This window comes from Telopea speciosissima, chromosome 10, assembly GCF_018873765.1.
Source record: "Telopea speciosissima isolate NSW1024214 ecotype Mountain lineage chromosome 10, Tspe_v1, whole genome shotgun sequence".
NCBI lineage: Eukaryota > Viridiplantae > Streptophyta > Magnoliopsida > Proteales > Proteaceae > Telopea > Telopea speciosissima.
The window spans coordinates 49,646,515-49,660,449 of NC_057925.1; the positions used below are offsets into that span (position 1 = coordinate 49,646,515).

General features: G+C 37.1%; 1 protein-coding gene across 1 annotated transcript; it reads right to left on the reverse strand.

The window, feature by feature from the left end:
* Positions 1-338: 338 nt before the first annotated feature.
* LOC122641778 lies at positions 339-1,834 on the reverse strand. The gene has a single exon (XM_043835078.1). The coding sequence runs from the start codon at positions 1,590-1,592 to the stop codon at positions 639-641; it is 954 nt and encodes a 317-aa protein (XP_043691013.1). The 5' UTR covers positions 1,593-1,834; the 3' UTR covers positions 339-638.
* Between the last annotated feature and the right edge of the window lie 12,101 nt (positions 1,835-13,935).

A 13,935-nucleotide genomic window follows, 5' to 3' on the forward strand; every position in this document is an offset into this window, starting at 1 on the left:
CCTCTAGGCCTTCTATCAATTCTCTTCCACTTCCAATGCATTCCAAAAACTCATAAAAACAAAAGACTCGATTTTATGAAACTATATATATTAAATACATTTAATACAACACTTACTCCTTACCAACTGAGCTAACCTCTTAGCTATCAAAGGATTGCCTTGGTTAGATTGGTGGCTCCTTAATCCCTACTCCCAGGATCCTGACATTAAAAAGACCTGTTGCTGTTCTAATACCATTAGTAATGGTTTTATGAAAGGGGGAATATGAAGAGGAAGAACATTTTTGTGTTCTATAAACATGTTTTTTTTTTCTTTGTTTTGCTTCCAAAAAACAGAAAGAAGAGGTTTTGTGAGGTTACAGCTTACACGGTACAGATGAAATCATCCATAATGCATAGATGAACCTCATCAAAAAATCTCAATTAGTAGTTACACAATAATAAAACTAACTGATTTACAAGAATATTCCTTTCTTTTTTGGATCAAAACAAGACATTAATGTTTCAGGCCTCTCAAAGTATAAACTTTGTTGATGATGATCTTCATACTAACCTTCAAAATCAAAAGGGCTAGCAAAAGTTACTCCTTTCTTGCCCAGGCCAAACTCTCAAATTGTCCAACCAATAACCAATCCTGTCTCATCCAAGCTTCCATGCATATAGGTAGAGGCAAAAATCCGGCGACGTCGAACGACTCTGCGTCGAGAATTTCCCACTCCTGTTGCTTTCGCCATCGCCATCACCATCACCATCACCATCACAGCTGCGGCTACTACCTTCTTTTTCTAGGTCTGATACATATTCTTGTGCACCTGGTTTGAATAAGAATATGCCATGTCCTAAACCATTGCTACTAAACAACCAATCATGGACATCCCAGAAGACCTGTACTGGGGTCTTTTTCACTAACACAGTCTGGTTTCCCCTGAATTTCCATTGCAGGTTTTTCACATGTATCAATACTATCCCATCTATGCTAATCCACATTTCGGGTTCTCTAGGCCCAGAAATGGAGTTCTCCACAACAATATCATAATCTTTTTCCTTCTCATCAAACTTAGCTCTTGTGCAAAAGCATTTCTTACCTAAAACATTCTCCTTCTTGCACATTAATACAGCTTCTATCGATGATGGTTTCGATTTGGTTCTCTTATAAGCTTCGTTCTTACATTCTCCTAACAACAACACCACTTCCTCATCAGAGACCAAAGCGACATAATAGTCTCCAATTGGTTCAGGGCTAAGTGAGAATTTTGCAGAACGGAAATCCCAGTAGACATCCACTCGTTTTCCACCAACCGTGAAGGATTTAAACCCTTTCTTGCTCCAGAAAACCCATGGCTTTAGGTCAATTTTGCAATTGTATGGATTTTCATCGCCAGGATTTTCTACTGAGATGTTTACAGAAACGCTGATGAGGTTTTTGCACCATAAAACAGTAACAATTCGACACAAACCAGCAATTTTGGTTTGATACATACACATAACCGTGCATTGTGTGGAGGACTTGTTCGTTGTTGGATCATCTGTGTTTTTCTCCCCTGAAGCTCGACGTGATCTTTGAGAACGTCCAGAAGAATGTTGAGTGAACATATCTGGTTTAGCAAAATGTTCAAGTTCTACATTGAGGTCGACATACCTGATCCATGTATTGCTCTGTAGAAGATGCTATAGATTCGATTTTGTTTCAGGTGAATTTTGGGTGTTTCTAACCCTTTCTGGGTAGAGACGTGAAGCTCTGATGGGACCATAAAAACTTCACGCAGCACCGAACTTTAGAGGTTTCTCAAGTCTGTGGACAATGCCGGAACCAATTTGACGGCTGATGTTGCAGGAAACGATACATTTATAACTTGGCGTGAAGACTATAGGGAGAATTGAATTGATGATGTTCTTCTTCTTCTTCTTCTTCCTTCGTCTTCGTCTTCGTCTTCGTCGTAGTCGTCGGCGGCAAAATGGAGAAAGGATCGGAGATCAGCCGGAAAGTGGAAGCGATAAGTTTTGTGGACTAATGGAGATTTGGAGGAACAGAGGAGGACAGATTGGTTGCGGAGGAGAAAGGTTCTCCTCCATAGATTGGCAACAGAAGTTGCGCGAGGCGGAAGGGATTATAATAACTAAACGTCATTTGAGTCTTTTTTAATTAGTGTTGACACGCTTTTACCACCCAAAAAAAAAATAGTGTTAACACGCTAAGCAGTTTCTTCTCCCACAATTTTAGACCACATTGCCGCTTCCGTATTATTTTTTCCCCTTACTCACACACAATGCCAAAAGATACTTGAAAAACTGGGTTTAAACTAGGTTGAATTGCCCGAGTCGAGTTAAAATTTTAGAAAATCTAATCAAGAGTTGTGTAAATTATGTTAAGGTTAAAAATGACGAGACTGGGTCATGAATGACAAATTTGACGAGTTTAGTCATTTTAAAAAAAAAACCATAAAACAATTGATTTAGAATCTGAGTTGAGTAAAATAATAAATTTGTATTCTAAAACTGTAAGAAACCCTCAATTCTTCGACTCTCTTCTTTTTTTATAATTATCATCCCAAAATCTTTCATTTTTATTATTAACCTCCCCAAAAAAACTTTGAAACAACTGTTACCCTCCCCTGTTGCATATTAATAACTAACTGGCCCCCACCGTTACAGAACCATAACGGAGGGGGTTAGTCGTGAGAGTGTGTTGTTGTCACGGATTTTTTAAGACCAAAATGCCTTTTTGGGGTGGTAATTGTAAAAAACTCCCACCCCATCACCGTACCTTCTTCTTCTTCCTACTTAGAACTCTATCAAGGAGGAAACAGGCTCATGAGCAATGTTTTTTGCTCTTTTTTTTTTTGTGCTCTTGCAGAGTTTTGCTGCTGTGTGACTTATGCGAAGCCAATTAAGTTCAAAATCAGTTTCAGCAGCAACTTACTAAAAAGAAATCATACAGAGGAGAGAAGAAATGAGGAAAAAGAGAGAACCCAGATTGGGAAACAGTGAAAGTTGAGTGAGAACTGCAAACATGAAAGTAGTTATGAGAACAGAAGAAGAGTTTTGTGATTTTGAAACTGTTTTTAAAAATAAGAAGAAATATATAAAAAAAGGACAGAAATATGAGATAAAGAAAGAGGGAGATGCGGGATGTTTTCTTTCGTGATGGTTTTAATATGAGCGGTTTTCGGATTGTTTTTACTTAATTCTTTTTGTATAAAATACTTTCTCCATTAAAAATTTCAGCTTTAGTTTTGGGACTAATGATTGTTTTAGAATGGGTCCTACCTATTAATCGATTACTTAGAGCTTCTCAATTCTCATCTCGTGATTTGATAATTGATAAGATAGAACCTTGTAGGTATATGATTCCCCAAAAAAAAATTGATCGGGGCGACATTCAAAGAGGAAGAAATTTTAGGTTGCAGAAATTTTAGGTTGAAGAAATTGATCGGTGTTTGCTAAAAGCTTTTTTTTGCTTTCATTAATAAACTGCTGGTGTGATTCAATGATTGTGAATGAGAAGAAAACAACGATCAGATCTCATGTTCTCTCCAACATGGTTATGGTTATGCTTCCTACTCTTCCATTTCAACGCCTCCGCCGCTGTCCCCAACCTTTGTCCTACCGACACCCTAAACCCAACAGAATCAATCACCGATGATGCTAGCCAAATCGTTGTCTCCACTGGAAGCAATTTTGCTTTGGATTTTTTCAGCCCTTGAAATTCTAGTTACAGGTACGTTGGGATTTGGTACGATTAATGTGAGAAGAAGAAGAAGAAGAAGAAGGAAGAGGAGAAGGGAGGTGATGGGGTGGGAGCTTTTTACAATTACCGCCCAAAAGGACATTTTGGTCTTAAAAAATTCATGACAATGGCACATTGTCACGACTAATCCCCTCCGTTGCAGGTCTGTAACGGTGGGGGTCAATTAGTTATTAGTATGCAACAGGAGAGAGTAACAGTTGTTTCAACGTTTTGAGAGGAGGATAATAGGAAATATGAAAGATTTTGGCATGGTAATTATAAAAAACCCCTCTTACTTAATGGTATAAGCTCAAAATGCATTGAAATGTGATTTCTTATTTTATATGATTTTTTTATATATTTGTATTTTTTGTATTTTTCTGATTTTTTACAAACTTAAATATATTTATTATATTAAAAAATTAAAAAACGTGACTCACCTTGATTGGGTTTGATAAGACCGAATCGCCTGAATTTTCTACAAGAAGAAAAAAAAATCTGATTTCCAACTATCTGCAATACATTTTATCATTTTCTTTTAATGTGTGGTTTTCATACACGATGGATTGCTTTTTTTTTCGGGCCTTTGCTTTCCCTAAATAAGTCAAAGCCAGGTTGGACCATCAACCCTGTGGTTTGACCTTCTAGTGAAAGGTCTAAAAATTCGTTTGTTTTTTTTTTGTCAAACCTAACTAACAACATGACCGTTTCGCTAAACCTAGCAACACAGTAGTTTTATCAGCCACTTAACTCTCAGCAGAAGCATGCTCGAATCAAGTGCCTACCGATGTCCAGCGTGGGGTAGATGTCGACACGTGGATGGGGTGCCAATCAAACGGCACCCCCGAGATTGAAACAATGCATATCTGATGGACATACGATGCACATGCGATGACGCGATGTGCACCATTCCCAATTGGGGATGCCGTTTGATCGACACCCCATCCACATGTCAACATCTGCCCTCACGGTGGACGATGTCCAGCTCGGGGTGCATTAGAGAGGAGTCCAATACTTATCATACTAGCTTAGAAGCTTATAATATGACTGTCCGTTTTAATGAAGGTTGGCTAAGTAAAACGTTGCCATGGGCATCAAAGTTTTAAGAAGCGGTATCAGATCAACCATATTCATGGTTTGAGGAATCGGTATCAAATTGGCCAGATTGGCTGATTCGTATTGGTATCGATGGAGACCAACACTGATTTCTGACTGATCCCTTTTTAGTGGATTGGTATGGACAAAGATAACAATGTAAAAAAAATAATACATATATATTTATTGATTTATTTGAAGAAAATTGAGGTAAACTTGATCGATACAGACCAATCCGAATCAGTATTGATAGAGACCGATGCCTATACCAATTACTAAAACCCTAACCGTATTAGTCAATTCGTGACCGAAATTGATATTGATACCTGACTAATATAGATTTCGATCAAATGATATGATACAAATGTGGTATTATTTTTTATGAAAATTTTTGTTTTGACAAATATTTGATACTAATAAAGTCGAATTTATCAATATCAGTATTAATATCGTTTGCAAGGTTCCTTTCATTTTTTCATGCTCTTGAGCAGTAGTATGAGAGACAAGGATGCTTATCAGCCATGTCTGACGTTAACGGACGAAATCACAATCGATCTTGGACTTCCAGTCAATGGAGCTATCCGTTGGGTTGAAAACGGCAATTGATGACGGGCTTCATTGAGTTATTCTTTACTCCGATTGTTAGGTTCTGTTAACTAACTCTCCCTTGAACCCTTTGTTTCCCCAACCTTCATATTAAAACCTCTACCATTATGATGGATTTAAGGTTCATCATTCATTTTTTAAGTCTCTCTCTTTCTCGTTTATTGATAGAGATGAGAATGCTTGTGTCCATGCTTAAATCTAAGTGGGATTTATGTGTTACCCTTATTTAAGTTTGTGAAAGTCTTCTTTTTCGGATGATCTCCTCGAAATTGTAATTCCTTTTTCTTCCTTTTAGAGCCAGTTTCCTAATTTATTTGCCTACTCGCAAGTTTTTTGTGCCAAAAAAAATAAAAAATTGTGACTGTCCCTTAATTTGTGGATGAAAAATGTGATGGGCTGAAGAAGATCACTTTGTTTTTGGGTAAAAAGAAGAAGAGCACGTTTATATTCTACAATATTCATCAATTGGGTGGCGGATTTTCTGGTCTTGGTTCAATATTTTTATAGTTCTTCATTAAAATTAAAATCTGTTTCATTTTTCTATTGATATTTTGAGCTGCTTTCACCGCCCAACTTTATGGTCCATATAAATAAATGAAATGGATGGATAGTTGCATGAGTCTTAAGCATAGGATAAAAAATAGAAAGAATAACTCTATCGGTAATAATTTTGCCCCCTTCTTGACTTCTTGTTATCGTAATTCTTAAATGAAAATTTTAAAATAATGTTATTACAGTTGTACTCTGTTTTGAATCAGGAACCTCATTTAGAATTTTTGGGTACCAACGTTGACGTGGAGTTCGTTTTTTAATCGTACATCTTAATGAAGTCATTTTTGCTGAGCCATTACGTATGATACATATGACACTTTTTTAAGTTTCAAACAAACGCGAAAGCGTTTAAAATGCGGTAAGCAGAAGTATACGTTTTTTTTTTGTTCGTTTGAGAGGTGTACCAACAAAAACGTTTAAAACGCCAAAACAACGTGAATGGAGTTTTAAATGCATTTTATTAATAGAGGTTCTAAGCATTGTTAGCAAATGTACATTTAAAATAGTATTCCCGTTTTTTACTGTTTTAAACGTGTAACAATATGTGAAAAAATGGCAACCGACCAACAATCCATTTAAAATGTGTTTAAAACATGTTTCCATTTTTTAAGACATTTGACTTGTTGAATACAATGATTTACTTAATTGACCATCTCTCTCTCTCTCTCTCTCTCTCTCTCTCACTTCAATTGATCCGATTCTTTCACCAACAGAAAACTTACTCGAAAGGATACATTTCTCAAGATATCACCTTCAATCAACTTAGGTTCAATGCATGGACCCTGATTTTGAGCTACAAACTAATGCATCTATTGAAAAGAATTTCTAAAGCGATGATATCCAACTCCAGCTGAACATGTATCACTCTCCGAGTGTGTTGACTATATTGACATCAATGAACAACACCACAGCCAAGTCACATTGCTCAATAGGACTTCAGACATATTTTTATGTTATGATGTATGAATTTGGAATTGATGTGGGATAATGTCTTGGAACTTAAAAATGAGTTGTGAAATATATATGTATTAATGTTGGATGTTATAGTTGTTTTCAACGTTAAATGCAGGTATTCATATAATGTAATAATTCCTCAATTATATGAGTATATTGGCTTTTTTGGTTTCCTTATATTTTGTTCTTAAATTCTACACGTTTAAACCCATATTAGCCATTTTTTGTTTTTTGCCATTTTCTTATTTTGTCCATACCATTTGACGTTCTACGCCATTTAAAACCCATATTGTCCATTTACCTTTTTTTGTCGTTCTCGTTTTTGCTGACTATGGTCCTAAGTCACAAGTCAGGATGATTGGTCAAAGCCCTAACTGAATCGAAATTATGACCATTATGAGTTTTTTTTGGGTAAGAAGACCCTTGTTAAATTCAAAGCAAGGATTTAACTCACGGTATTGGGACAAGAATTGATTGTTGGCAAAACCGATATATCGTCGGTTTGTATCAGTGCGATACTAAATCAAAATACCATTTTTCCATTAAAAAAGCTACATTTGTATTGTATCAGCTAAGTATCGGTCATAAGCAATCCGATATATATATTGTTTCCTAAAATCCTGATTCAAAATGTTACACACATTACATTACATTGTATAAACACATATGAGGAAACTAGAAAATCTTGTTGTAATTAAGATTGGTGAACACAAGTTGTAGGCTTGTAGCCTTACTTTTTTGCCCTTTTATATAACATATATCACATGCCTAATTGAAAAAATGTGTAATTTTAATAATGACATAATAAAAGATCACTTTTAAATATTTTAAAAATCGTTTTACCTCTATATATATTAAAGGCAAAAGGTTTAGTACATGGTTGTGCTTTCAACCGTTGGATGAACATAATCGTATATAGTACACGACCTCTCATCCCATCAAATGGTTGCAGACATAGTCATGCACCATGCACAATTGTGTATGAAAACTCTTCCCAAGACAATTCCCAATCAAAATAAGATTACAACTTCACAATTTTGGTGTGTGTTGTGTATATCCGCCATTTCACGGTCCTAAGAGTCGGTTATCCTTTTGGGACTGGTGTGTGGTTTGTGTGATTACACTTTCATCAAAAAATAACTTCACAATTTTGGTGACAAAAAGATGCACCCTTAGAAAAAAGTATACATTGTTGATAATACACTCTCCCTCACATTCATGATTATTAAACTCGAAATAGGATCTAGATTGGGTCTAGCGGAATGCGATTGAATTGAAATCAGTTGTTGAGGTTTTGGTGTCTTGACTTCTAATGATGGATTGCTATGTGGGTATTTCGGTAAATTTCTTGTATAGGGTTTCGCTATAAATTTGTAGCGAGAGTTCTTTCTCTGAATTGCAAATCTGAGAGAGGTGTGAGGAATGAGCAATTGTAACCCTATTATTCTCCATTGATAGTGAAGCAGATCTCATCTCACCATGGACGTAGGCAACCTTGCCGAACCACGTAAATCTTTGTGCGCATTATATGATTGTGTTTGCGATTTTCATTTTTCTCTGCATCGTGTTAGGTTTTACATCCGTCAAGAATCAGCCTAAACCCTATAAACCCTGCATGGGTTGCCACTCCGGATTAGTCAGAATCAGGATTAGACTCAGTCCTTGCGAATATTGATATCGATATTGACACAGATGATCGGTTGTATTAGATCACATCAAATAGTTTTACCCACAAGCTCGATTTAAAGTCAAAATTTTTAGAGAAAATTTCATGGACACCCCCTGTAAGTATACAATATATCATGGATACCCCAAACATTGTCAAAATATCAGACACCCCCTTATCATTTTATTTCAACTTAGTCCACTCCGTTAAGTCTGTGCAGTTAAATCGCTGTTAATTCTTTTATAATGGCAAAATTACCCTTACCACAGGGTGAACTTCCCATAATACCCTTAAGGGTAAAACCCCAAATACAAACACCATTCTCTCTTCATCGTTTTTTTTTTGGGAGACAGGAGGGGTATCCGACTTTAGGCCGACTAAATCCCCCCCGACTCGTACATGACCCCTGCGCCACGTACTAACCGGGAGCTTCTGAGCCCTAATGAGCCTCAGGCGGGTGGCCCCAAGAAATTATGCAGCGGCGAAGGTTTGATCACGAGACCTCGCTTCCTGAGGCGGAGTCTCATGTCCCCTCCAAGCCAACTGCGCTAACCCCTTGGGGTTCTCTTCATTGTTTTCCTTGGGCTGAAGGAGGAAGAAGCAAGAACAAGGAATGTTTCAAGTTGGAATTCTCCCCGATCAATCGATTGATCCATCCATGTGAATTTTGAAGACAAATCTTTAATTAGATGTTAGAATTCAAAATGAGCACCTCGATCGATGGCTTTAATCGATCTCCATTTGTCAAGGACACTAAAGATCGATGCCCTAAGTTGAATTGGTGATCATCATCAGGAAGGGAAAGAGGAAGTTAAGAGGAATCGAAATCAATCATCGGAAAGAGAATGGGCAAGCCAACACAATAGCATACAGACGCAACGTCGGGGAATATAAACTCTTGTCTTCTGTTGCTTCGCCATCGTCAGAAATTGTTTCTTGAAGCTCGTTTTCTTGCAACTGTTATGCTTACCCTGGCTCTACTGGCGACTTGAACTTGAAGAAGAAGAAGTTGGGATGTAAGAGACGCCCATGGCCATGAAACTTTCTTTCTCCACAACCACAGGGAGGATTACGGCTATTGATGAGGACGTTGACTGTTGAAGGGAGGGGTAATGTTATGTACAATAGTCCCACATCAGTCCCGTAAGGGCTTGGATGTGGGCATATATAATATTGGGTCCCGTCTATGCCCGTCTATGCCCATATCCAAGCCCTTATGGGACCGATTTGAGACTATTATGCATAACATTTACCCTAGGCAAAGATCTACAAATGAAATGTGCCCTGTTCATCAGCAACAAATAAAAATAAAGGAGGGGGGTGGGGGAGAGGGGAGTAAATCAGTAAACTGATTTTCTATGAAAAGAAGAGGCTAACAACAGTAAGGCTTAGGACTTGAGGACATTAAATTCACCAACCCACCGTGGAAGGTAACTCAAGACATTGAGCTCGGTTAACCTTTTGGGATTGGTGTGTGGTTTGTATGATTACACTTTCATAAAAAAAAAAAAAAAAACTCAAGACATTGAGCTTTTCTTCCATTGGCTACTAATATGATAAGAAGCCCAAACATAACAGTCAGCAGTGAAGGGAATTATTGTTGTGTGTCCCAGATGGTTACAAACGCTCCATCAATGGTATTTTTGTTAGATTCACAAATTCCTGCTTATTTTAAATTTCTCTTAACTTTTCCATCATCCAAAGTATTTTTGAGATACCAGTCTATGGGGTTGGATTCGAAAATTACAGAAGGATAGAGGGAGGGAGAGCCGGAGCCAGAGAAGTCAGGGAAAGCCGGAAGGGAGAGGGAGAGTCTGAGCAGCGGAGTGAGAGGGTTGTCGGAGACGAAGAAGGAGAGGGATAGGGAGAGGAGACTCAGGAGAGTGAAATTACAAGAAGAAAAAAAGAGTCTAAAGTAGAATGAAAAGTATATGGAGGGCAAAAGTGGAAAAAGAAATTTGGTCACAATAGTGTTGTAACCACTTTAGTTACAATCATATAACTCTTTAAATAACTAATGAGGTTAAAATGAACATTTCAACTTTAGGTGTTAACTATGTTTAACGTCAGTGGGAAGATTGATATTTTGATAATGTTAGGGGTGTTTGTGATATATTGAATACTTATAGGGAGTGTTTATGAAATTTTTTCAAATTTTTAACAGATTTATCTTCCATTAACACCATTCCACTGATACAGGATCAGACACGTTTCGATACAAGATTAACCGATATATCCGATCCCTGATCCGATACGGTTTTCTAAACCATGACTCTTATAGTCTTATATGAATCCTACGGAATGAGAAGTCCTATCATAATTCATAAGGAGCGACGCCCCTTATAAAAGGAAAACTTATTTTTTTTTGGTAAATTATAAAAGGAAAACTTAAAGTGAGTGGAAAAGGATATGTTTTTTTTTTGTTGTGTGATCAGACTCTGACTGTGATGGTCGTGCAAAATGTGAACACTAAACAGACATGATATTCTCTTATCACTAATTGGGAGTTTTGGATGATTCTAACACCATCATCTTCTTTCTTTTTATTAGCAAAGGAATCTATTCCTTTGCATTACAGGGAATCACCATATGGAACTGCTTTTTTTTCTTCCCGAACTTTGTGATCTCTCTCACGCATTCCGGGAAAGTGAATGTGGTGGCAGATTGTTTGGCAGGTTATGCATATTACCAATAGAAGCATGTTCAGACACCCGCGTGGAGAGACATCTCATCCACCACAATGGATTTAGTTTATGAGTATTTCAAGTTCCAAGTGATATTAATATTGGAGAAAGAACCTCACTCTGTCGTCCCCCTACACCCTGACACGGGTGTACGAAATGATTGTGTTATGTGTCTAATGAAGTTCACTCTAGTGTATGAGCGTTAGATTGGGTTAACCTAATATGAGATAGGTTAAAGGGCTTGATTTAACTCGTTTCATCAGTCGGAATTTTTATCAATAAGTCAAAAGCTTCGAAACTAATGGAACGTGTTAAATCAAGCCCTTTAATCTATCCCATACTAGATTGGCCCAACCTAGCGCTCATACACTAGAGTGGGCTCTATTAGGCACATAATAGATTGTCATATTTTTTTATCATTTTCAGGGTTTCAGGGGGTGTAACGATTATTTCGCACGATCATATGTCAGGGCGGAAGGTAGCGTACGCTGCATGTCTGGGTGGAGTTCTCTTTCCCTATTAATATACTCTCCTACATCAAATATAATTGGAGAGAGAGAGAGAGAGAGAGAGAGAGAGAGAGCGAGAGGGTAAGAAGAAGAAAACCTTTTGAGAGTCCTGAGAAAATGAGGAAGAGGAAGAAGAGGGAACCATTAGGGCTTGAGGCGATTCTTCTGCGAGGGTGTCTCTGTGAGTGGGCTTGGTTTCGTATGCCTTTGTAGTTTGTACCAACTTGGAAAAAATATCGGGACCCTCCTATATTCATATGCTTTTGTCCCAAGTTGTTAATTCGGGAATTGACAAAAAATACCATTTATGTTCTGTAATTCCTGTTCTGGGAGGGCATTTGGGACCGGTCTGATTTCTGTAAAACATGAAATTAGAAATTAGACCGGTGTTACCAAATAGAATTACACTCTCAATCTGTACTTATGGAGTAGAAATCACTAGAATCATGAGTGTTATCAATCGGGGCCTAAGAATCATTAGTTTCTGTCACAACTGCTTTCTCAAGGCTAGAGTTTTCTTTATTGTTGAATATAGATCTTCTACACTAATGGTTTTAGGTATTCGTATCAGTATTGGTTGAGGTCGATACTAATTCTTGGCCGATCTTGTAGCGGTGTAACGGGTATGGCCCAAAGATTAAAGGGTTAAAAAACTGATTTTTTAAAGAAAATCAAAGGAAAATGGTTTGATACCGTATCAATAGTGTATCCAATCCCATATCGGTTTCTAGGATAGCCGGTCCAGATCGAATACCCTAAACTTAAACCATGTCTCCACTCCTTGAAAAGAAAGTATTAATTTCTACCAAAAAAAACAGAAAAGAAAGTATTAATTAGTTTGTACAAAACAACCAATCATTTTAATATACAATACAAGATTCTAATATTTGGAGACAACAGCTAGCCCCAACCCCCCAAAAAATAAAAAATCCCTGCAAAATAAGTACTCCCAAAACAATATCATTGAGAACTAAGGCAACCTTAATATGTTTTTGTAATGCTTTAAGGAAAAGGCAGGGGACCTGATAGCTAGCATGTTGGATCACTTATATGCCCAAAGGATAGTGTTTTGGAAGTCTTAAAACACCCAACATGGCGATTGTGTTGGGATTGGAAAATAACTCTCTCTTTCGATGTGAGCACCTTACGAATTGGTATGTGCAAAATCAATAAGAATAAAAATAAAAGAAAAAAGAAAAGAAACAATCACACAATAGAGAAGAGATTTACGTGATTCAGCAATGCCGCCTATATCCACGGAGTGATTATCCACCAAGAACAAGAGAAGAAAATAGTATAACATTGCAATCTCTCTCCCAAACCAAGTCCGTTGTGCATCCTTTCTCTCTTCCTTTTTGTCACTTGGTCACTCACTCACTCATTCACTCACCTCCTCTTTCTCTTGGTGTCTCTCCTCTTCTTGCTTCTTACTCTCTTTTTGTATTTTTCACTCACTTGCTATGGAAGACATCTCTTTTATTAGAGAAAACCTACTAATTCTTTCTATCTCCCTTGTTACGAAAGATTTTTAATTGCTCTCTCCTTAAAAAAAATCCCACTACACACTTCTTCCAATTTTTTTTTTGAAAACTCCACCTTGCTTAATGTTTTCAACCACTAAACATTTCTATTTACTTGGAAGTCCCGATCTTGCTATGGAAGACAACTCTATTCTTAGAGAAAATCGACTAACTCTCTCTCTCTATCTTATTATGAAAGATTTCAGTTAATTTTTCTCTCCTTAAAAAAAAACCCACTACACACTTCTTCCAAAATGTTTTTTGGAAAACTTCACTTTGCTTAATATCTTCAACCGCTAACCATTTCTATTTACTTGGAAGTTCCAATCTTGTTGATGACTCCACTCTTCTACTTCAAGACTTTTCACCTCCCATTCAAATGAACAACCCAAATTAGACAACTGAATCAACCCATCAACTGGTCTAGATACAAGCCATTAAACCCAACAGATTGAACCTTAAGTATTCCCAAATAACCATTGATCATTCAACACATCACCACTCAAAATGGTGTGACTTCAATCAGCTGGTTGTTTGATTTTTTTGATCCTTCAGGAGAAAGAATAGTGAGAAAAACAATTTAATGCCATTGGATTCTAAAATCCAAAACCAAAAGCTATTTA

Coding starts and splice junctions, on each gene's coding strand:
- LOC122641778 (XM_043835078.1), bottom strand. CDS start 1,592: ATGTTCACTCAACATTCTTCTGGACGTTCTCAAAGATCACGTCGAGCT.